The sequence below is a fragment of the Schistocerca piceifrons genome, chromosome 7, assembly GCF_021461385.2.
Source record: "Schistocerca piceifrons isolate TAMUIC-IGC-003096 chromosome 7, iqSchPice1.1, whole genome shotgun sequence".
Classification (NCBI taxonomy): Eukaryota; Metazoa; Arthropoda; class Insecta; order Orthoptera; family Acrididae; genus Schistocerca; species Schistocerca piceifrons.
The window spans coordinates 594,515,121-594,541,172 of record NC_060144.1 but is presented as its reverse complement, the minus strand read 5'-3'; the positions used below and the strand labels follow the sequence as shown (position 1 = coordinate 594,541,172).

The following is a 26,052-nucleotide window of genomic DNA, read 5'->3' as shown; positions in this document are numbered from 1 at the left end:
GAAATCTGTTAAAATACAGGTACACATTAAATCACACAAGGCTGGTTGTCAAAAAATTACGAACACCTTAAATTAGTACCATTGCAAAGAAAATGTTGTGGGGAAGGCGAATCAAAGAAGTGCTTTATTGGCAGAGCACTAAAAACGTGCAAGAAATCTACTAAAGAGACTGCCTTCTGTAAGCTTGTCGATTCTGTTCTGCTGTACTGCTGTGAGGTATAGTATCCTTACCAGATAAGATTTTTGGAGGACACCGAAGAAGTTCAAAGAAGGGCAGCTTGTTTTATACTACCACAAAATAAGGAAAGGAGTACTCTATCCCAGCAGTTCAGAGACACATGTACCCTGTGCAGACGAGTATTGTCCTGTTGCATTAGAGTAAAGACATGAGGATGCTGGATGTCTGATGTACCATAGTATTGTCACTACCAGCTATGACCTGAGGTCACACCTGATGGTTCCCCACACTGTGACACAGGGAATGAAAACCACTGAGCCTCTCTAAAATATTGGATGAATAAGGCATCTCCCCAGGCTGCTGCTACACCTGCTGATGATGCTCATCCGATAGAAGTGCAGAGGCGTTATTCATTGCTGAACACTATGTGACACCAGTCATCAGCAATCCACATTTCTTCTCAGTGACACAACCACTCTAAATGCAGCCACTTGTGTTTTGGTGTTAACAGCAGCTGCTATATGGGATGGTAATTCCAAAATTTCTGGCTGCTGCCAGTCTCTGACCAAAGGTGTGTGATAACACAGAATGTTGCAGAGACTACATTACTTGTCCTCGGATGGCAAGCATTGATATTAAGGGGTTACGATGTACTTGGTGCACAATAGTGTTCCCACCTTGTGGTGGTTGGATATGGTCAATTGGAACCACGACAAATAGTATACCCACCCTCATGTTTCTATGCAGTCACATATCGAGCCACTGCGACATCCAAACGTCCCACAAATCTGCACTGCACAACTCTACCAGCCAGCTAAATGAAGACCCACAATGAGGCCCCTTTCAAACTCTGCCAGGCTCTGGTAATGCTATCTCTCACGAGTATGTAGCATCACTGTGTTCTTCATAGTGATCAATCAATGTCTGACACTGTTAACAACCTTTATGTACCCTACAAGGCTTGGTAACAACACTGATCATCAACAACACTAACACACTCTGTTGGCTGTTCCACCTGATACAGAAAATTGCAACTCTAATCACTTACGTAACTGCCGTTGGTATGTATGGGTACAAAGTCACATTTACATCCGATGTAGTCTTCTTGACGATTCACTTTTTTTTTATAGGCAGTGCACATTAAAAAGTATTGGGAAGAAGCATCAGTTAGCCTAGCTCCTGTACTTCCCGTAACTGGCGCTACCAACCTTATGACAACTATTTTGCCCAAATAAAACTTCACATCACCCTTCCCACATAATAGGAACTGCTGACGATAATTTCCTGCTGTGTATCCTTTTTTGAGCCACTGAATGATTCTTGGAAATTAATTAAGCCTTCACACGTTGGAAAACATACAAAATACTTCTGCAACCCATTCTCAAGATGGCTTGCGGAGTATGGATGTAGATGTAGATGCACTTGAGTAACTGGGTTCCCCACCAGGTTGGAGTAATGGAAGATATTGAAGTAATTCAGAAGCATGCTCCTAAATTTGTTACCAGTTGGTTTGACTGGAACAAAAGTGTTAAGGAATTAGAATCATTGGAAAGAAGAAGACAAACTTTTTGGAAAACACTACTGAACAGGTTTTAGGGAACCAATACGTATGACAGAGTGCAAAACAGCTCCAGTATCTCAAATTACTGTATAAAATAATGCCAATTAGCAGTGATGCAGAGGCACACAGGCAATTATTTTTGCTTCACTCCATCTCTGAGTGGAACAGGAAAAGGAATGACTACCAATGGCAGAAAGTACCCCACCCTTCCTCCGTACACTATGCAATGGCTTGCACAGTATGGATATACAAGGCGTCAACACAGTTCCAAGGTGGTTTTCACTTACCACTGTACTGGTATTACATAACAAACATATTCAAACAATGGAAATTCCAGGTAGAAATATCAACAATGGAGGAAGAGATAGATTGCTACTTACCATAAAGATAATATGCTAAGTTGCAGATGGGCGCAGGCATTCTGGGTCAAGCTGCCGGAGTAGGCGGTCATATGTGTGTCAGGTGTGCTCGCTCGTGTGAATAACTGGGGTGTGTTTCTCTTTTTACGATGAAGGTTGAGACCAAAAGCTTATGTGTAAGTGTCTTTTAATTGTGCCTGCCTGCAACTTAGCATGTTATCTTTTCCTACACTGTTAATAACAAACACATTAACACAAAAATTACAGAACGGATAAACAATGATGGTTGAAGACATACCTTTGGCGTTAATTTTTTGGCAGAAGTGATGACCTCATAAAAGCCTTTCCTCCATAATAATTCTTCTGTCTTGCGACCATATTGCAAAGGCTGTGCAAATATTATTCTCTCACACAATTCCTTCAGCCTGCTTTGCTTCAGCAGTAGGCTTGATGTAAACAAATCACCCACCTCCTCTGCTAAGCTGCGTCCATCATCCAGCTGCCTTGCTACCTCCGTAACAGTCCTGCAATAAAACAGGTTAACATTAAGCATAGAAAGGCAGCAACACCGCTTACTTCTCATTATTCTACAGCTTCCCATATTAAAACCAAATTGGACCTACACACAAATTTCAGTTTGGACAAGTACATTAGCAAACCTGGTATCATGTACTTATAATCTAGCCCGATGAATCTGTTACACCTCTGAAGAGCAGAAATTATGCTGACATGGCAGAGATAAGGTAAAATAATGCATATGAAGGCGGAAATTATTTAAAGAATGGAGAAGACAAAGAAATAAATACATATTTTCACTTAGAAGAGACTATTATGAATGTGACACTTTACAGCCCAGTAGTAGTAGTAGTAGTTGTTGTTGTTGTTGTTGTTGTTCTGTCTTCATTCTGAAGACTGGTTTGATGCAACTCTCCACTAGTCCATCCAGCGAAAGTCTCTCTGTCTCCGACAAGAAGAGGCCCCCACTGGTGGGCTTGACTTTTTGAAACAAACAAGTACATGGTGATGTAGGTCAAGACCCCAGGTATCGCACCCTGCTGCCATTCACCCTGGTGGGTCCTTGTTTGCGAATACATGATGAAAAAAATTTCAGAATTTTGTGTGTCGCTCAATATTGTTAAGAAAGATGTATTACACAGACAGGTTGTGTGGTGTAATTGATAGCTTCACATTCATGAGGTTTGGGGTTCAAATGTCACCAGGTGCATTATTTTTTTTATTTTGAAATCTTCATTGAAATTACTCTGATCATTATTTTTATCCAATTAATGACCATTATTTTTATTCAATTAATTTGTTTAAATGTAAATTTTTATTTCTGTTCCTTTGTCACATAATTTAATCATGTATGAACATTTTCATTTGCTTCATTTGTTTCTTTGTATCATTCTTTTTCCCATTCCAAGTCGAAACAGACAATATAAACGAAACATGAAGAAGTTCATTTTTCAATTTTCTCAATTGTGCTCCTTGAAAAGAATGTCGCCTTCCCTTCAGTGATTCCCACAAAGCATCTTAATAACACTTGTGCGTTGTTTGAACCTACTGATAACAAATGTAGCAGCCTGCCTCTGAATTACTTTGATGTCTCCCTTTTACCTGACTTGGTGCAGATCCCAAACACTCTAACGGTTCTCAACAATGGGTCACACTAGGGTCCTATATTGGATGTCCTTTACATGTGAACCTCACTTTCCTAAAATTCTCCTGATAATTTTAAACGACCATGTGCCTTCCCTACTACAATGCTTACATGATTGTTCCATTTCACTTTGCTCTTAGGCCTAGATATTTAATCGACATGACTGTGAAAGGCATCACAGTACCAACGCTGTATTCGAACATTATGAGTTTGTTTTTCCTATTCTTTTGTGTTAGCTTACATTTTTTTACATTTAGAGCTAGTTTGCACTCACCACGCTGACTAGAAATTTTGTCTAAGTCATCTCGTATCCTACTATGGTCTCTCAATTTTGACACCTTTCCATACACAATAGCATCCTCAGCAAGCAACTGCAGCTTGTTGCCCTCCCTGCCTGCCAGATCATTTGTATGTACAGAAAATAACAGGAGTCTTATCACACTTCCCTGGGGCACTCTTGACGATACATCTGTCCCTGCCGAACACTCACCATCAAGGAAGTCTTTGAGCCACTCATGTATTTCGGAATCAAGTCCGTACACTTGTATCTTCATTAACAGTTGGCAGTGTGGCGCTGTGTCAAATGCTTTACCGAAATGTGGGACTATGGAATCTGCCTGTTGCACTTCATTCATAGTTCACAGGATATCATGCGAGTGATGCTTTCTAAAACTGTGCTGATTTGTGGACAGAAGCTCTCAAGGAAATGTATTGTATTCAAACAGATAATATCTTCAAGGATTCTTTCACCATTCTTATATAAAGGAATCACCTGGAGCTTTTTCCAGACAGTTGGCACTTTGCGCTCAGCAATGGATTCACAATAAATGCGAGCTAAGTAAGTGGACAATGCTGTACAGTTCTCTTCGTAAAACTGGACTGGCATGCCAACAAAATATGGCGCCTTATTTGCTTTCAACTCTTTCAGTCATTTCTCTAAGCTGGGGATGCTTATTAAAATGTCCTCCATACAGGACTCTGTGGGATGGTCAAACGACGTTATATTTATACAATTACTGCATGAACGATTTCTTAAATGTAAAATTTAAAACTTCTGCTTTACTTCTGCTATCTTCTACTCCTGTATCAGTCTGACCAATGAGTGACTGGATAGGTGACTTCAACACACTTAGTGATTTTACATATGACCACAATTTTATTGGGTTCTTAGCAAGATCTTTTGCTAATGTATGATGGTGGTAGTTATTGTGAGCTTCACTATCAAACTGAAATTTGACCTAAAGAGAGACAATATTATTGTCAACTGCAATGAACACACCCCCTCCTATGACGTCTAATCTGTCTTTTCGATATATGTTCCATGAATCACTGAATACCTCAAGAGCCTTCTACTTTTGGTTTCAGTCAGCTCTCAGTCCCAAGAAAAATCTGAGTGTGAGAAGTTTCCTGGAGGACAGAAAATTTGGGACTTTGTTACGAATACAATTTACTGATAATTTTTTCTTTTTTTACACTTGGAGTGTCTTTACTCTGAATACAAGTTGTCTGGTGAGTGTTCATCAGAGGAACTCAAACGACTGCCTAGCCTAAAAAAAAAACCACCACGTGCAATTCACAAGTACTCTGCTACCTGAGTAGCTGTTTTCTTTGTGTAGTGCACCCCTGACCTATCAGGTCAAGGGGAGTCCTACAACTCCCCACCCAATAAAGCAGATCCAGAAACCTGCAGCCAAGAGCATCACAGACTCAACTAAGCCTTCAGTTGAGCCCTCCACTCAGCTCCAAACCAAGGGCCATGACTGACTCTGGAAACAATGCTGCAAACTGCAAGCTCTACTAGCACCCCAGGTGTGAGGTCTGCAGCCTTCACCACCTCTGCCAGCTGCCTGGATGAACTGAGGCTGGCTTTAGAACCCAAGCAATAGGTGTCATTGGTCCGACATGAGCCACAACTTGCAGACATCTGCATCCTGCATGCTCGATAACAGCAGGCAAGGCCTCCTCCACATCTCGGATGAGGGGTTCCAGCAGACATACAGAGTGCACACTGATATTCTGGCACTGAATGCCTTGCACGCAAGGGCCTCCATAACACACCTAACATTGGAGCTCCCAATAACTAGTAAACCCCTCTCCAGTTGCGCCTGCTCGAACCCTGCTGAAGGGGTGACCCCCTGTCCACTCAAACAGCAGATGGGCGAGGCCACACGACTAGCCTCTACATTGTCCGTACGCCTCAAGCAAGGCAGATGTATTATCATCCACCACTCAACCCCTGTGAGGGCAGGTCCACCGCATCGGATACAATAGGAGGTGCTTCCCCAGCAGAGCCTGTGAGAGAAGAAAGCTTCTCTGGTGAAGCCCAAAGTGGGAAAAGAACGGTATATCCAATAACAAATCCTCACAGTTAGCATAAAGCATAGTGCTTACAATATTGATACTCTTCAGTGGAAACCAGAGAATAATTAATAATTAGAGAACAAATGTTTTTAAGAACAGTTTACAAAAGATGGCCTACGATAAAACTTATAATGAATCCCAAGTACAGTTTAGAGCAAGAATAAAATAATGTGTAACCTTTCGCTCTTCCCCGTTTCTCTTTTTTTGTGTAAGTCAGAGTTTTTGTGCTTTTTTATTTTTTCAGACAAATGTACAGGATCCCAAACACACTTGTTGTACACTTTTTTGTTAAATTTCACTTTTAGTAACAGTTATTTGACTTCATCACTTTCTCAATCAACGATAGGCTTTTCTATCAGTATATCTATAACTTATACTGACGCGTAATCTAAATTTTACTATACAGTGAGTTAATTGGCATATCTAAGGCTTATGCTACCATCTAGCGAGATTTATGCCAATCGAATTGGGATAAAAGTCTGTATCAGTATGCTACCACCTGGTGGCACTGATGTAAACGTGTAGTTGTGTGGTAAGGACTAGCTGTGCATGCCAAGAGCTACGCACGTTGTTCATCAAATCTGTATGTATCTGACCCATAAGGCAGTTATGTCACGCCAGTTGCACATGCACAAAAGCTCATTAAAATGTACACAACTGAAGATGTGCTCCTGACCCTGATATCAAGTTTCAAGTTGGGCAGAGTCTACTGGAGTGGCAATGTAGTATAGCATGGTAGATTTAGTGCTGTGTATTTCAGATCTATGTTACGTTTAACAGTATTCAAAGAAAAATAACCAATAAATCCGCAATGCGACAAAAGTTAGGGTGCTCACATGTTATTACATAGCAACCACCACTGAGACTGCCCCGTCATTTGCAACTGATAATGGAAGAGTATATTAACCAGCAACAGGTCTTGAAGGGCCAACTGTACCGACTGACCGCTGTGTCATCCTCAGCCCTTGACGTCGCTGGATGAAGATACAGAAGGGCATGTGGTCAGCAAACCACTCGCCCAACCGTTGTCAGTTTTTGTGATCGGGGAGCACCGGTCATTACACTGCCCAAAAAATCATCACACTGTACAAACATAGATTCTGTTGTGATTGTCCCTACTTCAATAGCCGACCAATTACAGATGCTTATCCAGTACCGAATATCAAGGAAGCAATGGATAACTTGGGACAGTATAAATACTTCTCTACAATACATGCAAATAGCAGTTATCATCAACTGGATGTAATGCCAGAGGACCAAAGACTGCATTTACAGTTCTTTGAGGTCATCAACAGTAATGATGAATGCTGTTTGTTTAAACAATGCACGTCACATTTTGACAGTTCCTGAATGGCTTGTTATGGGGTTTGAAGCTGTGACAACCTTAAAGATATCATATTTTCAAAGGATATGAAGGAACATGTGCAATGGTTAAAAGAAGTTTTTAAGATATTAAGTTCCAAATGCCTAATTCTAAGCAATAAGAAGTTTCCTTTTGCTTTACAGGAAGTGAATACTTAAAACACATGATTAGCCAGGACAGTGCAAAAACGGATCCCAGATTGACATACCTAGTGCAAAGTTTCATAGCACCGCAGACATGTAAAGAATTACAGTCATTTTTAGGATTAGCTATAATTGCTATAGAAAATTTGTGATAGGATTTGTAGGTATTGAACGAACACTAACACATCTGCTGAGGATGGGTATGAAGTTCCAATGGGCAGCAAAATGTCAAGCCACATCTGAAAAACTGAAAGAGGCATTAACAACTGGACCTGTGTTGATCCTACCAGATTACAAAATGGAATTTATTTTATTGTGTGATGCTAACAACCACTTAGTAGGTTGTGTTCGGAGTCAAGAAGAACAGGGCAAGAAGCATAAGTGGCTTATAGTTAATGGCAAATGAACAGGGCTGAGAAAAATCAGAAAAGTTGTTTGGTTTAAAAGCAATGGATTTTAAAAGTCAGCAAGTTCGACTTTGAAGTGATCCATAAACCAGCTAAAAAAACACGGTAATGCAGATGTGCATTGCAGAGACACATGCATAATACAGGCACTGGATCGTAGATCTGCTGAGTGGCTGTACACACAACCTGCCAACACAGACTGCATGCTATTCACAACATGGCCACAGTTCGCTGTTCACAATGGGTTACGTAGGCCAACTAGGCTTGAGCTGCACATGGTAGTGCCAACTGTGCTGGAGGAAGAGCTACTGGAAGAAGCATATGATACAAATTTTGTCTGGGTGTGGAGGGTGTTGACAACAGACTGGAGGGTAGATGGACGTTATTGGTGGAGGACACAGAAACAAGACGTGGATCAGTATGTAAGAAATTGTGAACCATGTGTGCAACACGCAGGCACGTGCCGCTACACATGTTGCCAGAGGCAACCAAAGCCTTTGAGATGAGTGGCATGGATATTTTAGGACTTTTGGCCTGGCACTATCAGGAAACCATTATGTTGTTGTTGCTGTCATTGTCTTCAGTCGAGACACTGGTTTGATGCAGCTCTCCATGCTTCTCTACCCTGTGCAAGCTTCTTCATCTCCAAGTACCTACTGCAACCTACATCCCTCAGAATTTGCATAGTGTATTCATCTCTTGGTCTCCCTCTAAGATTTTTACCCTCCACGCTGCCCTCCAATACTAAAATGGTAATCCCTTGACGGCTCAGAACATGTCTTACCAACCGATCCCTTCTTCTAGTCAAGTTGTGCCACAAATTTCTCTTCTCCCCAATTCTACTCCGTACCTCCTCATTAGTTATGTGATCTACCCATCTAATCTTCAGCATTCTTCTGTAGCACCCCATTTCAAAAGCTTCTATTCTCTTCTTGTCTAAACTATTTATCGTCCATGTTTCACTTCCATACATGGCTACTCCATACAAATACTTTCAGAAAAGACTTCCTGACACATAAATCTATACCTGATGTTAACAAATTTCACTTCTTCAGAAACACTTTCCTTGCCATTACCAGTCTACGTTTTATATCCTCTCTATTTCGACCATCATCAGTTATTTTGCTCCCTAAATAGCAAAACTCGTTTACTTCTTTAATCTAATTCCCTCAGCATCACCCGATTTAAATCGACTACATTCCATTATCCTTGTTTTATTTTGTCAATGTTCATCTTATATCCTCCTTTCGAGACACTGTCCATTTTGTTCAACTGATCTTCCAGATCCTTTGCTGTCTCTGACAGAATTACAAAGTCATCGGCAAATCTCAAAGATTTTATTTTTTCTCCATGGATTTTAATTCCAACTTCTAATTTTTCTTTTGTTTCCTTTACTGCTTGCTCCGTACACAGACATCGGGGGATAGGCTACAACCCTGTCTCACTCCCTTCCCTTTCATGCCCCTGGACTCTTATAACTGCTATCTGGTTTCTGCACAAATTGTAAATAGCCTTTCACTCCCTGTATTTGACCACCGACACCTTCAAAACTTGAAAGAGAGTATTTCAGCTAGAAACATAGGTTTGCCTTTCATTCATCTATCTTCTAAGATAAGTCGTAGGATCAGTATTGCCTCGCGTGTTCCAACATTTTGACGGAATCCAAACTGATCTTCCCCAAGGTCGGCTTCTACCAGTTTTTCCATTCATCTGTACAGAATTCGAGTCAGTATTTTGCAGCTGTGACTTATTAAACTGAGGATTCAGAATTTTCACATCAGTCAACACCTGCCTTCTTTGGGATTGGAATTACTATATTCTTCTTGAAGTCTGAGGGTAATTCGCCTGTCTCATCCATCTTGCTCACCTGACAGTAAAGTTTCTGTCAGGGCTGGCTCTCCCAAGGCCATCAGTAGTTCTAATGGAATGTTGTCTACTCCCGGGGCCTTGTTTCGACTTAGGTCTTTCAGTGCTCTGTCAAACTCTTCACGCAGTTTCATATCTCCCATTTCATCTTCACCTACATCCCCTTCCATTTCTATTACATTGTCATCAAGTACATCACCCTTGTACAGACCTTCTATGTACTCCTTCCACCTTACTGCCTTCCCTTCTTTGCTTAGAACTGGTTTCCCATCTGAGCTCTTGATATTCATACAAGTGGTTCTCTTCTCTCCAAAGGTCTCTTTAATTTTCCTGTAGTCAGTGAATATCTTACCCCTAATGATATATGCCTCTACATCCCTACATTTGTCCTCTAGCCATCCCTGCTAAGCCATTTTGCACTTCCTGTTGACCTCATTTTTGAGACATTTGTATTTCTTTTTGCCCCCTTCATTTACTGCATTTTTTTATTTTCTCCATTCATCAATTAAATTCAGTATCTCTTCTGTTACCCAAGAATTTCTATTAGCCCTTGTCTTTTTACCTACTTGATCCTCTGCCCGCCTTCACCATTTCATCTCTCAAAGCTACCCATTCTTCTTCTACTGTGCTCCTTTCCCCTGTTCTTGTCAATCGTTCCCTAATGCTCCCTCTGAAACTCTCTGCAACCTCTGTTGTTTCAGTTTATCCTGGTCCAATCTCCTTAAATTCCCACCTTTTTGCAGTTTCTTCTGTTTTAATCTACAGTTCATAACCAATAGATTGTGGTCAGAGTACACATCTGCCCCTGGAAATGTTTTACAATTTAAAACCTGGTTATTAAAGCTCTGTCTTACCATTATATAATCTATCTGAAACCTTCCTGTGTCTCCAGGTCTCTTCCAAATATACAACCTTCTTTCATGATTCTTGAACCAAGTGTTAGCTATGATTAAGTTATGCTCTGTGCAAAATTCTACCAGGCAACTTCCTCTTGCATTCTTTACCACCATTCCATATTCACCTACTACTTTTCCTTCTCTTCCTTTTCTACTATTGAATCCCAGTCCCTCATGACTATTAAATTTTCCTCTCCCTTCACTATCTGAATAATTTCTTTTATCTCATAATACATTTCATCAACCTCTTCGTCATCTACCGAGCTAGTTGGCATATAAACTTGTACTACTGTGGTAGGCGTGGGCTTTGTGTCTATCTTGGCTACAATAATGCATTCACTATGCTGTTCGTAGTAGCTCACCCACACTCCTATTTTGTTATTCATTGTTAAACCTACTCCTGCATTATCTCTATTTTATCTTGTATCTATAACCCTGTATTCACCTGACCAGAAGTCTTGTTCTTCCTGCCACCAAACTTCATCAATTCCCACCCTAACTAACTTTAACCTATCCATTTCCCTTTTTGAATTTTCTAACCTACCTGTTCGATTAAGGCTAACCTATCTGTCCAATTAAGGCATTTGACATTCCATGCTCCGATCTTTAGAACGCCAGTTTTCTCTCTCCTGATTACGACATCCTCCTGAGTAGTCCCCGCCCAGAGATCCAAATGGGGGACTATATTACCTCCCGAATATTTTACCCAAGAGGATGCCATCATCATTTAACCATACAGTAAAGCTGCATGCTCTCGGGAAAAATTATGGCTGTAGTTTCCCCTTGCTTTCAGCAGTTCGCAGTACCAGCACAGCAAGGCCATTTTGGTTAATATTACAAGGTCAGATCAGTCAATCATCCAGACTGCTTCCCCTGGAACTACTGAAAAGGCTGCTGCCCCTCTTCAGGAACCACATGTTTGTCTGGCCTCTCAACAGATACCTCTCTGTTGTGGTTGCACCTACGGTATGGCTATCTGTATTGCTGAGGCATGCAAGTCTCCCCACCAACGCCGATGTCCATGGTTCATGGGAGATCCACCACTACGTTACGACAATTATAATTGAATGATTGAGGGGGTATGGGACTATTCAGTGAAGTCATCCTTCCCACAATGCCAAAGTTACACATGGAATGGAGAAGTTCCGTTAAAAGTGGAGAGGAGTCAAACAATAAAAAGGGGAAGTTAAAACACACACTGTAGAAGGTATAAAAGAGTAGCCCAAATCTAAAAACTGGGAAAACAAAGGGATAAAAGAGCAGTGTTTGCTAGGGGGAGTGGTCGTGGGTCCCAGACCGAGAAAATGTGAAGAGAGGCCCCAACCACAACCACTCTGCCCCTGCTCCAGGAGTAAAGCAAAACCTTACATCTGAAAATAAAAACCACTTTCATGGCTGAAACTGAGGGCCAGTTCTGCCACCTGCTAATCATCTGCCAATACGAAATTTAAGGAATCCGAGAGACTATACTTTGTACGAAGGGCCAAAAGATGGGGACATTCCACCAATATGTGGGATACCGTCAGTCTGGCTCCACAACCACATTTTAGGGGTGGTTCATTATACAAGAGGAAACAATGAGTGAGCCTGGTATGACCAATGCGTAGACGGCATAAGACAGTGGACTCCTTCCAAGAGGAACAGAGGGAAGAGCACCAAACCACAACAGAATCCTTGATTGTGCGGAGTTCATTAGTGCGAGCAGTAGTGCACCAGATGTCATTCCGCTTTTGGGCAAAGAGAGCTTTGACATACATCTGCATATCCGCAGCTGGAATCATGAAAGAGAGTGGGTAATACAGATCTGCTTCTCTAGCCAAACAATCATCCAGTTCATTCTCTGGGATGCCCACATGACTTAGGACCCAGACAACTGAGCAGGTGGCACCGCCAAGGGCAGAGAGGTGGTCATGGATAGCAGAGACCAAAGGGTGATGAGAGTAGCATCTGTCAATAGTCTGCAGGCTGTTAATTGAGTTGGTACATCTACATCTACATGGATACTTTGCAAATCACATTCGGAAGAGAAAATTGGTGATTGGAATTTCGTGAGAAGATTTCGCTGCCACTAAAAACGTCTTTGTTTTAATGATGTCCCCCCAAATCCTATATCATTTCAGTACACTCTCTCCCCTATTTCATGATAATACAAAACTTGCTGCCCTTCTTTGAACCTTTTCAATGTACTCTGTCAATCCTATCTGGTAAGGATCCACACCGCACAGCACTATTCTAATCAAAGACGGACAAGCGTAGTGTAGGCAGTCTCCTTAGTAGATCTGTAACATTTTCTAAGTGTCCTGCCAAAATCACGGAGTCTTTGGCTTATCTTCCCCACAACATTTGCTACGTGTTCCTTCCATTTTAAGTAGTTCGTAATTGTAATTCCTAGGTATTTAGTTGAATTTATGGCCTTTAGATTGGTTGGTTGTTTTTGGGGAAGGAGACCAGACAGCAAGGTCATCGGTCTCTTTGGATTAGGGAAGGACTGGGAAGGAAGTCGGCCGTGCCCTTTGAAAGGAACCATCCCGGCATTTACCTGGAGCTATGGCCTTTAGAGTTGACTGATTTATCGTGTAATCGAAGTTTAACTGATTCCTTTTAGCACTCATGTGGATGACCTTACACTTTTCGCTATTTAGGGACAATTGCTGATTTTCGCATCATACAGACATCTTTTCTAAATCGTTTTGCAATTTCTTTTGATCTTCTAATGAGTTTACAAGCTGATAAACAACAGTGTCATCCGCAAACAACCTAAGAGGGCTGCTCAAATTATCTCCCCAAATCATTTATATGGATAAGGAACAGCAAAGGGCCTATAACACTACCCAGGGGAATGCCAGATATCACTTCTGTTATACTCGATGACTTTCCGTCAGTTACTACGAACTGTGACCTCTCTGACAGGAAATCATGAACTCAGTCACATAACTGAGACAATATTCCATAAGCATGCAATTTCACTACAAGCTGCTTGTGTGGCCTGAGAAACAAAATGGAGGGCTCTGTGAATGGCTAGGAGCTCTGCTGTAAACACATTATATGATCCCAGCAATAAATGGTGTTCTAAGCCAGTAGCATATGTGAAAGTGTATCCTGCCTATCTATTGCCTTAGAACCATCAGTTTAGAAGATGGTGACACCCTGGAACTCTGCAAGGACAGCACGTACAAGATGCCAGGAAGCCATAAGAGCGACAGAGATCTTAGAACCCTGGAATAGGTCTGTCCTAATCCATGGTCTAGCCACTGTCCAGGAGGGGTGTGGCAGGAAATACACGGGGCGCATTCCAGTGAGTGGAGATAGAGGTCCCGGCAGGGAGTAGTGAGTCACATTCCAACCAGCAATCTTACCTGTGGGTAGTCATCAGGAGGGAGACATCCCTCATTTGCAAAAAGGACAGGGTACACAGGAAAGTATGGGAACTGGTGAATGGTGACTGTGTAAGAAACCAGGAATTGGAGCCATCACATTTGTGGAGAGGGAATCCCAATTCATGCGAGGAGACTGTAAACAGGACTAGTGTGAAAGGCACCAATAGCCAGATGTACCTCACAATAGTGAACAGGGTCAAATACAGTCAGAGTGGTAGGAGCCGCTGAGCCATAAACCCGACAACCATAATCTAGTCTGGGCAAGACCAGAGCACGGTAAAGATGGAGACGAGTGGCAAAACGTGTGGGCCGGGAGGTGGACAGCATTAAGCTTCGGCATGCATGTAGTCTTTAGGTAGCGAATACAAAGCAGCCACGTAAGCTTTTTATCAAAAATAAGGCTCAAGAAACAGAACTGTGCTACAACATTGAGGTGCTGGTAGCCTAAATAAGGGTCTGGATTGAGGTGTAGTGTATGTCGACGACAAAAATGCATAACCCGCATTTTGGAGGGAAAAAACTGGAAGCCACAGGAGATAGCCCACGCAGAGGCCTGTCAGATGGCACCTTGGGTCTGGTGCTCAGCAGATACTACCGAGTGGCAGCTGCACCAGATGCCAAAATCGTTGACGTACAACGTTGGGGTAATCGCAAGCCCAACAGAGGTTACGTCCATTGATCGCTATGAGGAAGAGTGTGACACTTAACGCAGAACCCTGTTGATACCATTCTCCTGAACCCGAGGAGTGCTGGGTGGGGTGCCAACTCGAACCCGGAAGAGCCAGTGAGATAAAAACCCGCGAACAAAAAATCAGAAGGGGGCCACGGTAGCCCCAGTCATGGAGGGTAAGTAAAATGTGATGGCAACAAGCCGTGTCATATGCCCTACGTAGGTCAAAGAAGACCACAACAAGATGCCGGTGGTTAATAAAAGCCTGTTGGATTGCTGTTTCCAATCTGAGTAAATGTTCAGTTGGAGATCGTCCTCCAAGGAAGCCACAATGGTACAGGGATAAACGGCCCCGAGATTCGAGTACCCAACGTAATCTAAAGCTAACCATCCTCTCAAGCAGTTTACAAAGTATGTTCATCAGGCTAAATGGGCAATAGCTGTCAAGAGACTTTGGGTTCTTCTCAGCCTTAAGGACAGGGATAACTATACTGTCTTGCCACTGTGATGGGAAAGCACCTGTGAGCCAAATGCGGTGGAAGACACTGAGGAATTGTTGCCTCTGGGTAATGTCCAAGTCTTGGATCACCTGGTGTAGAGGTAAGAGCCTGCAAGAATTCCCTTTCAGGGAAGGCTTAATTACAGGGTTCAGCACAGTGTGGATTGAAACAGATGGGGAGAGGGGGTCTATTCAACTCAGTGTTTCTGCTACAGAAACATAGCAGGATAGGAAGAGGACGTCAATGCTATTGCAAAGTGTGTCACGAGGTGTTCTGCAAGGACCAACGGATCAGTGCACAGAGCACCTTGGAGTTTAACACCCTCGACAGTTGACTGTTGTTGGCAGTCCAGGAGGCTACAGAACTTGTACCAACACTGTGATGAAGAGGCATACGTCCCCACAGATGAAACATAGCAGTCCCAGCATTCCTTTTTACTCTGCTTAATAAGGTAATGAGCCTTAGCATGGAGACACTTAAAAGCAAAGAGGTTGGTCTGCGAAGGGTGTCATTTAAATCACTGCAGTACCCGTAAGTGGTCCTGGACAGCAACTGCTACCTCCTTGGTCCACCACGGTACCAGTCGATGATGAGTGGGACCTGTGGATGGGGGACAGCAGTGCCAACAGCATGAAGAATGGGGGCAGAGATGCCTTGCACAACCTCACCAATGTAATTCCAGAAAGAACTGTCGAAGTGCACAGCAGACATACATAAACAGTGATTGCGTTTCTTGAAGAGCAAGGCAGAATGCGCAATAGGAAGAAATAAGACACTGTATTTCTGGTAGGTGACGAAAGTACCCACAGCAATTCCACAGGATGATTGTCCAGGTTAGATATAAAGAAGCCGAGAGGAGGTCATGTCACTCAGTCAGTGGTCATCACCAACAAGGATGGGGTAATATGCATAAATGTCAGACTCAGGTTGCAAGGGGAGGAGATGGCACCTCTGGGGGCACTGGAGGGGCCTTGTTTTGGGGCTTAAGTTTCCTCTTCTTTCGTGGAGGAGGAGTAGGTCAGGGCACGGCACAGAGGGAGTACAGGCATCTGCAAGATCTGGAACCGAAAAAGAGTGGGTGACCTTTGGGCGCACAGATGGTGCGTCTCGTGTCTGATTTGTGGTATTAGGCTTCCGCCCTGAGACATGTCAGGGACAGGGGCCCTGGGGGGAAGCCCCACCACTTGCAGGTGCTGAAGAAGGGGTGTGTGTGTGTGTGTGGGGGGGGGGGGGGGGGGCACTTATTTGGCCAGGGAGGGGGAGCAGCTCCTGGAGGGGAGGTTGTGGGAACTGCAGGGGAGGGGGAGGGGGATGGGGCTGGAGTAAGGAAGAGGTGGGAGGGTGAAAGATGTAACAGAAGCAAAAGTCGAAGAAAGTGACACTGGATGGAGTCTCTCATATTTTTGGCGAGCAGCATAAGACAGGCAATCCAGGGACTTATACTCTTGGATCCTCTTTTCTCTCTAGAAATTGGACAATCTGGCGAGCGAGGGGAGTGGCGGTCATGACAATTAACACACAATGGTGGCAGAATACAGGGGCTTCCCACATGGAGTCGCTGTCCACAGTCACCACACAGTGGGTCCACTGTGCAGCAGGAAGACATATGCAACAAAACACAAGCACCGAAAGCACCTCGCGGGTGGTGGGACGTATAGCTTCACGTCACATAACCTTGACTTTCTCTGGGAGGGTATCCCCCTCAAAAGCCAGAATGAAGGTGCTAGTATCGGTGCAGTTGTCTTTGCGTACCTTCTGCACGTGTTGAACAAAATGAACACCACATCGCTCCAAATTATCCCAGAGTTCCTCATCAGTTTGAGGGATGATGTCCCTATGAAAAATCACTCTATGCACCATATTCAGAGATCAGTGAGGGGGTAACAGACACTGCGACATTGCCAAGATGATCACAAGCACGAAGAGCTGCAGACTGGGCAGCAGAAGAAGTTTTGATCAACAGGGAGCCCGACAGCATCTTACTGAGAGACTCCGCTTCACCAAACTTGTCCTTGATATTCTTCACAAAAATGTGAATGTGTCCGTGTCTGCCATAGTACAGATGAGGTAGCGGGGAAAGTGTTTCGTGATCCATCACCATTCGAAGAGACTGTCATTGGAGAATGGCCAGATTTTTGCAGCTTGATATGCTCCATGCACCAAGCATCCGCCCTGCTACCAACTACTTCGATCAGGGGCTCTCCCTGTAAGAGCCACCCAGCCACAACAAGGGCTTCCTTGGCTCCAGTAAGACCAGCAACTACTCCCTAGCCTAGATGGGGAGGGAACAGCTCAGGTATTAGTAGTGCGATTCCTGTGTCGTCACAGGGCTTCGGCAAATGGGTAGATAACAGCCTCACCACACGGACTGGCTACATATGCTGGTGACCCAGCAAGTTGGAGGGGGGCTACAGAGGGGAGGAAGAGGGGAGAGTGATCCACGCCATAGATGCTGGGGAGGGAGTTCTTCCCCAAATAGCTGACACTAAAAATGGAAAATTTAGAAGTGGAGGTCAAACCTCAAGCCAAAAAGGATGGAAGAGAACAGGCAGAAGGAACAAAATTGCAAGCAATATGGGAACCAGATGGGTAGCCAGACAGATATAAATCAGCACACAGAGAGAGGGGAAAGGAGGGGCCACCAGGGAAGGAGAAAGTATAGGGGGGTAGGAGCAGGGTGAAAGAAATGCAGCCAGGAAAGGAAGAATGGACTGCAATAGCTCGGGTCCCGCGTGCACCACACATGAACTCACAAAAGAACCGTGAGCCCCCTGGCGGGTTATGACAATTATAAATCATTTCTCGTAATATGTTGCAACAATTAGTATTCCAAACAAATGAGCAAACATAGTAGTGCATGCCATGGTAAATAATTGGCTGTAGTTTGGTGTCCTGAGACAGTGATCTCAGACCATGGCACCAATTTCATGTCAGAGCTAATGAAGCAACCATATCACTCATTACACATTCATAAACTAAGAACTAGCCCATACACCCCAAGCTGACAGAAGGATGGAAGGTGGTCATTGAATGACCAGTAAGATGCTGAGCTATTATGTCAATAGCCACCACAATGACTTGGACGTTTATTCACAATATGTGGCAGCAGCATACAATTCCAAAATTATGATAACACTGGACTTTCACCATAGAAGGTGGTGTGTATGGTAGGATGTAGTAAAACCAAAAATTGAACGGGACAAGGAATCGGTAGAGAACTTTGTTACAACATTGAACAGGGTTGCCGCAAGTTTCCCCAAGTGAAATTCCCTAATATTTCCCTGAGTTCCAGACAAGTTTTACCATTTTTCCCTGACCAATTTTGAGATCTCAAGGGCAACTTAAGACATAAGTTGACAATCTGTCTTTGTAACTACAGCACAAGAAGCAATAGTGCAAATGAAGAAATATATAAAAAAAAGAACTTGCACGCAGATGGCATTTCCTAATGTGACAAAAATCTTAAGTACTAACACAACATCTTTTGTCATGAACTACTTTAAGATGAAGAAAGCAAGCCAAATGGTATATGTGTTTCATTAAGACCACTGACGTTACTTTGTTTCAATAAAACTAAACACATTTGGTGACAAAAATATGCATTTCATTGGAGTTGCAAGACAGATTTAAAATACATTCACTGATTTCAGAAATAACCTCAGAAAAGAGTAGGCCCCTTGAAAGAAGTGAATAAGGTGGGGAAGAATTGTGTAAACCAACACTGTAGGTGACCGCCAATAAAATGTTGGTTCTGCTATGTTTGTTATTGTTGGTTATTCCCCCTGTGTTATATATATTATTTTATGATTTTTCTTCCAAGAAATGTATGAGTACATAGTGTACAAACCTCTAATGACAGACAAAATTTTCTTTTTCTTATCGTCTATACTTTCTAACATACAAACTACTTTTTAAGTGCCAAAAAGTACTAGAACACACAAAATCTCTATAAAAAGCCACGCTGTACAATGTACTTGCAGTGAGACAGTCATAATTCCTGAAATCAATCAGCCATGGCCTCTGGTCTGCTGAGGATCATCAAAGTCGTGGGTCCACGGATAAACCACGAAAATCCACTGCATTACACCACACACAAACAGACCCGGCCTGTGGGCAGATCAGTGAGACCAGATGTGATGGGCAGGGCCTGCACGTTAGTGGTAACTGAGTGGTTTCAGATCAGCAGGCCCGATTCATTACAGATACCCACAGAAACGGCCTGTGGTTTTGGCCTATCGTGGAAATCCAATTGTGTGGCCAGCTATTCACGAGCCACAGACAACATGTTGATGACATTAGATCACAGTGATTAACCCATGCAACAGATATCTTGGGTGAATACTCTGAAAACCAATACAAATGAGGATAGGTAGCAACTCACTGTAAAGATGATCACTGAGCTGCAGACAGGCACACAGAAAAAAATAACACTCTCACAACTAAATTTTTGGCCCTAGCCTTTGTCAGAAGATGAGAGCACACACAATCATTCAGACACAACTCAAGCACATATGACCACTGTCTCCAGCTACTGTGACAACAGTCTCTGAGAATCTTGTTCATACTCTAGAGTCAATAATAATGAGTTCAAACAGTCCACGGGTATACTGCCGGTTCATAGTGTCCAACGGGCACAATATCTCGGCGATCAGACATGTCACCATCGTCAGGTGCGCTGACGAACTGAGCTCCTGAGTGCAGGCGGCCGATTTAAATACCCTCCCCCCAGCAGGCCGCTCTCTTCGCCGTCCGCGCCCGTGGACGTGGATCTGTCGTCGGAATCTGTCGCAGCGTCGATGTGCTTGCTACGTCCGCCCTGGTCGCCAGTTCGTACTTCTTGCTGAGAGTCTTCTTAATTACATTCAGTGCCGGGTCCCAAGCCTTGCCGAGATTGTAGCCGCAATCTCGGTTGATAAGATCTTCCCTGGTGCGAATTTCGATAGCCTCCCTTATAACGCTGTCCCAATATTTAGAGGTCTGAGCCAGGATCTTGGTACGCTCGTAATCCATCTCGTATTTCTTGGACAAACAGTGCTCTGCTACCGCTGACTTATTTGTATAGTTCTGTCAAGTGTGCCTTTGATGTTCTCGGCAACGATCTTCAATGGTGCGTACTGTCTGTCCAATATAAGTCTTCCCACACACACAGGGAATTTGGTATATGCCGGCCTTCCTCAAACCGAGGTCATCTTTCACACTTCCCAGTAATGCCCGTGTTTTATTGGATGGGCAAAAGACGGTTTTAACTCAGTGTTTCTTTAATATATGGCAGATTTTCCCCGATAGTGCGCCATTGTACGGAATAAAGGCAGTGGCTACCTCTTCTTCTGTGACTTCATCCGTCTCCACAGGTTGTGCTGTGGTGGTGGGACGGAGAGCACGTCTAATCTGCCATTCCGAGTACCCGTTTTTTTGGAACACGGTTTTTAGGTGTTCCAATTCCTGGGGCAGATTCTCTGCGTCTGAGATGCTGCACGCCCTATGTAATAGTGTTTTTATTACTCCATTCCTCTGAGAAGGGTGGTGGCAGCTGTCTGCATGCAGGTATAGGTCAGTGTGTGTTTTCTTCCTGTACACACCAGTCATTTGGGACCTAAGAGAGTGCTCTAAGATTGTTATCTTACCTGCAGACAAAGGCAATGCCACTGTTGTTCTTTCCCATAAGGACTACATTGAGAAGATGCAGCACCTGTTAGATGACAACTTCTATAGGAAGATCAATGCTGACCTCATGAAGAAGGTAGAGAACAAGACCAGGGCTCTACTCAAGGACGTGGATCTACCAGAGGGGGACACCAAGAAATTGTCTCCTCAAGGACCTGTACCACCAAGACTTTATGGACTCCCTAAGGTCCACAAAGAGGGGGTACCTATGTGCCTGATTGTCAGCAACATTAGGCCACCTACTTACTTGCTGGCAAAACATCTGGGTGAATTACTTAGCCCCTATGTAGGTAAATGCCTTTACCATATCCGTAATCCCTTGGATTTCATGAAATGTCTCAACAACTTCAGACTGAAAGACACTGATATCCTAGTGAGCTTTGATGTGGTTTCACTATCCACCAGGGTGCCTCTACGAGAGTCAGTCGAGCTTATTGGGCAGAAATTTGACGAGAAGACCACCGAACTCTTTGGGCATGTCTTGACCTCAACGTATTTTCTGTTTAATGGGGAATACTATGAGCAAACGGATGGAGTCGCAATGTGCAGCCCACTCTCACCGGTGGTCGTGAATTTGTACATGGAGTACTTCGAGGAGGAAGTCTTGGCGACATCCAATTGGAAACCTACTTGTTTCTTCCATTATGCCGATGACACGTTCGTCATCTGGCCCCATGGTAGGGACAAGTTCCTGGATTTCCATACAAACCGAAACTCCATACATCCAAACATCAAATACACTATGGAGACCGAACCAGAAGGAAGATTACCATTCCCGGACGTCATGGTCAAGAGAACAGCTGATGGTACCTTCAGCCACGATGTGTACAGGAAGAAAACGCACACTGACCTGTACCTGCATGCAGACAGCTGCCATCACCCTTCTCAGAGGAATGGGGTACTAAAGACACTAGTACATAGGGCGCGCAGCATCTCAGACGCAGAGAATCTGCCCCAGGAATTGGAACACCTAAAAACCGTGTTCCGAAAAAACGGGTACTCGGAATGGCAGATTAGACGTGCTCTCCGTCCCACCACCACAGCACAACCTGTGGAGACGGATGAAGTCACGGAAGAAGAGGTAGCCACTGCCTTTATTCTGTACAATGGCGCATTATCGGGGAAAATCGGCCGTATATTAAAGAAACACCGAGTTAAAACCGTCTTTTGCCCACCCAATAAAACACGGGCATTACTGGGAAGTGTGAAAGATGACATCGGTTTGAGGAAGGTTGGCATATACCAAATTGCCTGTGAGTGTGGGAAGACAGTATGCACCATCGAAGATCGTTGCCGAGAACATCAAAGGCACACTTGACAGAACTATACAAATAAGTCAGCGGTAGCAGAGCACTGTTTGTCCAAGAAATACGAGATGGATTATGAGCGTACCAAGATCCTGGCTCAGACCTCTAAATATTGGGACAGCGTTATAAGGGAGGCTATCGAAATTCGCACCAGGGAAGATCTTATCAACCGAGATTGCGGTTACAATCTCAGCAAGGCTTGGGACCCGGCACTGAATGTAATTAAGAAGACTCTCAGCAAGAAGTACGAACTGGCGACCAGGGCGGACGTAGCAAGCACACTGACGCTGCGACAGATTCCGACGACAGATCCACGTCCAGATGCTGTAAGGTATCATGGATGAGCAGTATCAACTAGTTACTGAGTATATATGGTGGGCCACTTGTGATACACTAAGCAGGTGAGAACAGACAAGAAACCTTGTACTTTGATGGCTCTGAATCAATTCTAGGGCTGACGTAATGCCATATACACTGAAGAGCCAAAGGAACTGGTATATCTGCCTAATATCGTGAATGGCCCCTGTGAGCACACAGAGGTGCTGCTACACGACATGGCATGGACTCAACTGATGTCTGAAGTAGAGTTGGAGGGAACTGACACCATGAATCCTGCAGGACTGTTTATAAATCTGTAAGAGTACAAGGGGGGATACCTCTTCTGAGCAGCACGTCACAAGGCGTCCCAGATATGCTCAATAATGTTCCTGTCTGGGGAGTTTGGTGGCTAACAGAAGTCTTTAAACTCAAAAGAATGTTCCTGAAGCCACTCTGTAGCAATTCTGGACTTGTGGGGTGTCACATTGCCCTGCTGGAATCGCCTGTCAGAATGCACTATGGGCATGAATGGATGCAGGTGATCAGAAAGGATGCGTACATATGTGTCACCTGTTAAGAGTCATATCTAGACATATCAGGGGTCCCACATCACTCCAACTGCACACACCCCACACCATTACAGAGCCTCCACCAGCATGTAGTCATCAAGGGTACATGAGTGGGCCTTCAGCTCCAGAAGCCCATATCAATGATGTTTCGTTGAATGGTTCGCACGCTGACACTTGCTGACGGCCCAGCACTGAAATCTGCAGAAGAGTTGCACATCTGTCACGTTGAACGATTCTCTTCAATCGTCGTCGGTCCCATTCTTGCAGGACCTTTTTCCGGCTGCAGCGATGCCGGAAATTGGATGTTTTACCGGATTACTGGTTGTACAGGAAAATCTCCACTTCATCGCTAGCTCAGAGATGCTGTGTCCCATCACTTGTGCACCGACTATAACACCACGTTCAAACTTACTTAAATCTTGATAACCTGCCACTGTAACAGTAGTGTTCATTACATCAACTGTGCCAGACACTTGTTGTCTCATATAGGCATTACCGACCACAGCACCGTATTCTGCCTATTTACATATCTCTGTATTTGAATACGCATGCCTATACCAGTTTCTTTGGTGCTTCAGTGTAACTCCACATTGTAATTTGTAAATTGTTCCGAAAGACACACTTGGAAAACCCAATCAATAAAAACAGTTGAACAGAGAGGTTATTCCCTTCATGGAATCCATACGTATAAATAAAGATAAAACTGTTGTATGTACCTAAAACTGGTGAAAACATAGCTGTAAAAACTTAATCTGGTATACAAGTTTTCTTGAACAGTGTCAAGCTTAAAATCACTTTGTACCTTTGAAGACAACAAGGCAGCAATTTGTTCCATCCCTGGCTGTGTATTCAAAGGTCCTGCACAATCAGATCCCTGAAGCAGTCAGTAGCACACATCTTGAGTGGCTTGGTTGCACGGAGCCAATCACTGAACAGCCGCTAAAAGTTGGGCTGGACCACCACACTAAATGCTAATGACTGAGGCAATGCTGTTATTTGGGCTGGTCCAAAAACCTACAGTCAATATCTGAATCATTGCATGGTGGAAAGCATCTAATTTCTTGAGATAGGAAACACAGGTCAATTCATAAACCATGCTGCCATCATCTAACCATGATTTGACAAATACCATATAAAATTGCAGGAGTTGGGACTCTGCACTCCCCAAGTCTTTCTGCTGAAGCATTTCAAAATATTCAATGATTTGTTCATAGCTCTCTCAACTGCAGGTGGCAGAATAATTCAGGTCAAATAGTAGTCCTGATATATGGACATTGCCCTTAAAATTTAAAATAGTGACCCCACATTAGCCCCAGTGGGTGAAAACTGTGATAAGCACGATTTATGTTGACAGAAGCAGTCTTGTCATGTTAAAACATGAAATCAGATTTATTGGCCCAAGTTTCCAGTCTGAAGCTGTCTCATCGTCACTGTTGGATCAGAGAAAGAATAGAAAATTACGAAGTCATCCACAAACAGACAACCTTTAAATGGGCCTCTGACTGCAGAGGATATGGCATTGATAGTGAGCGCAAACAGTATGACAATGAGTACACTGTCTTGAGGGACCCCATTCTCGTGAACTAAGTTGTCACACACACAATCACCAATGGGATAGTGAACCTGCATATTCTCGAGGAAGAATTGAGTACGAAACAGCAGACACCCACATAGTCTCCCTCATTAAGTTGGTGAAGGATGTTGTATCTTCAAGTGAAGATTTTATATCCCGAAGTGGTGTATGCTTTTTCAAGATCTAAAACTACACTGACTAAATGGTTGCAGCATAATGACACCTGTATCGCCATCTCCAGCAGAATTGAGTTGCCAAGGGTGGAACAGTAGCAACTAAAGCAATATTGAGAACCCCACAGGTGACACCAAGATATGAGGAGCCAGACTAGGCAGTGGCAGACCATGTGGTCTAAAGTCTTATCCACACAGTTGGTACAGACTGCACAGGGCTGGCATGATCCCTGCCTGGTTTCTGTAAGGGAATTAACATTGCTTTCTTCCAAGCAATGGGGTAATGTTCACCAAACCAGATAGAATTTAAACAAGATGGGAGCTTATCTTTGGCTCCAGGGCACAGATGATGGAGCATAAAGAATCTGATCCAGTTCTGAAGCAGTGTCTATGCCTGCAGACAGAACTGATTCCAATTTGCACATGGGCAATGGAAGAGTGTAGACCTCATTACATGAGAAGAAGTAGAACCACTTCATCTCCATAGTCCTACTGAACATTTTAAACTCAGGGGTTTGTCCGGATGACCCAGCAAGGGTAAAAAAAAGTGTTCAACGAAAACCTGAGCTATGTCTTTAGGCACTTTCAGCAAGACTCAATTTCTCAACAAGGCCTGAAATACCCCTTACTGGGGCCAAAACTCATGCAGTTGCAGTGGACCAATTTCAGTAATGGACATCATGAAATCTTTCCATGAGTTGCTCTTCTATTCATTTACCACTTGCCTCGTTAGTGTTTTCACAGAGCTGAAGGCACCAAGATTTTCTGTAGTTGGATGGTGTTTGAATTTCTGCAAATCTGCGCACACGGCTCTGGCTGCCGAGCAATGTTCTTCACTCCACCAAGTGGCAGGTCTTCATCTGTAGTGGTTGTCAGACTGTGGAATGGATCAGTGGCACCTTGCTGAATTACAGCGAGGTGATATGGTCCACCATCTCCTGGGCACACTCCTATTGTTCAAAGACAACAGCCAATTTGTCCTTTGAAGCATCCACCTTTTTGGTCTCCTGTCGACCAACGTCCTAGTCAGAAGGTGGATCCACACCAGACAGTGGTCACTGGAATGCAAATCTGTGGCCACTTTGCACTGAACTAACTCTGCAATAG

The 26,052-nt window shown here is 43.7% G+C and overlaps 1 protein-coding gene across 1 annotated transcript in view; it reads right to left on the bottom strand.

Moving 5' to 3' along the window:
* Nucleotides 1-26,052, bottom strand: part of LOC124804984 (nonsense-mediated mRNA decay factor SMG5) — a 277,769-nt gene that overhangs the window by 249,313 nt on the left and 2,404 nt on the right. Inside the window, exon 2 of the mRNA XM_047265375.1 lies at nt 2,397-2,622. Coding sequence (XP_047121331.1) covers nt 2,397-2,622 — 226 coding nt within the window. The remainder of the gene's footprint in view (nt 1-2,396; nt 2,623-26,052) is intronic.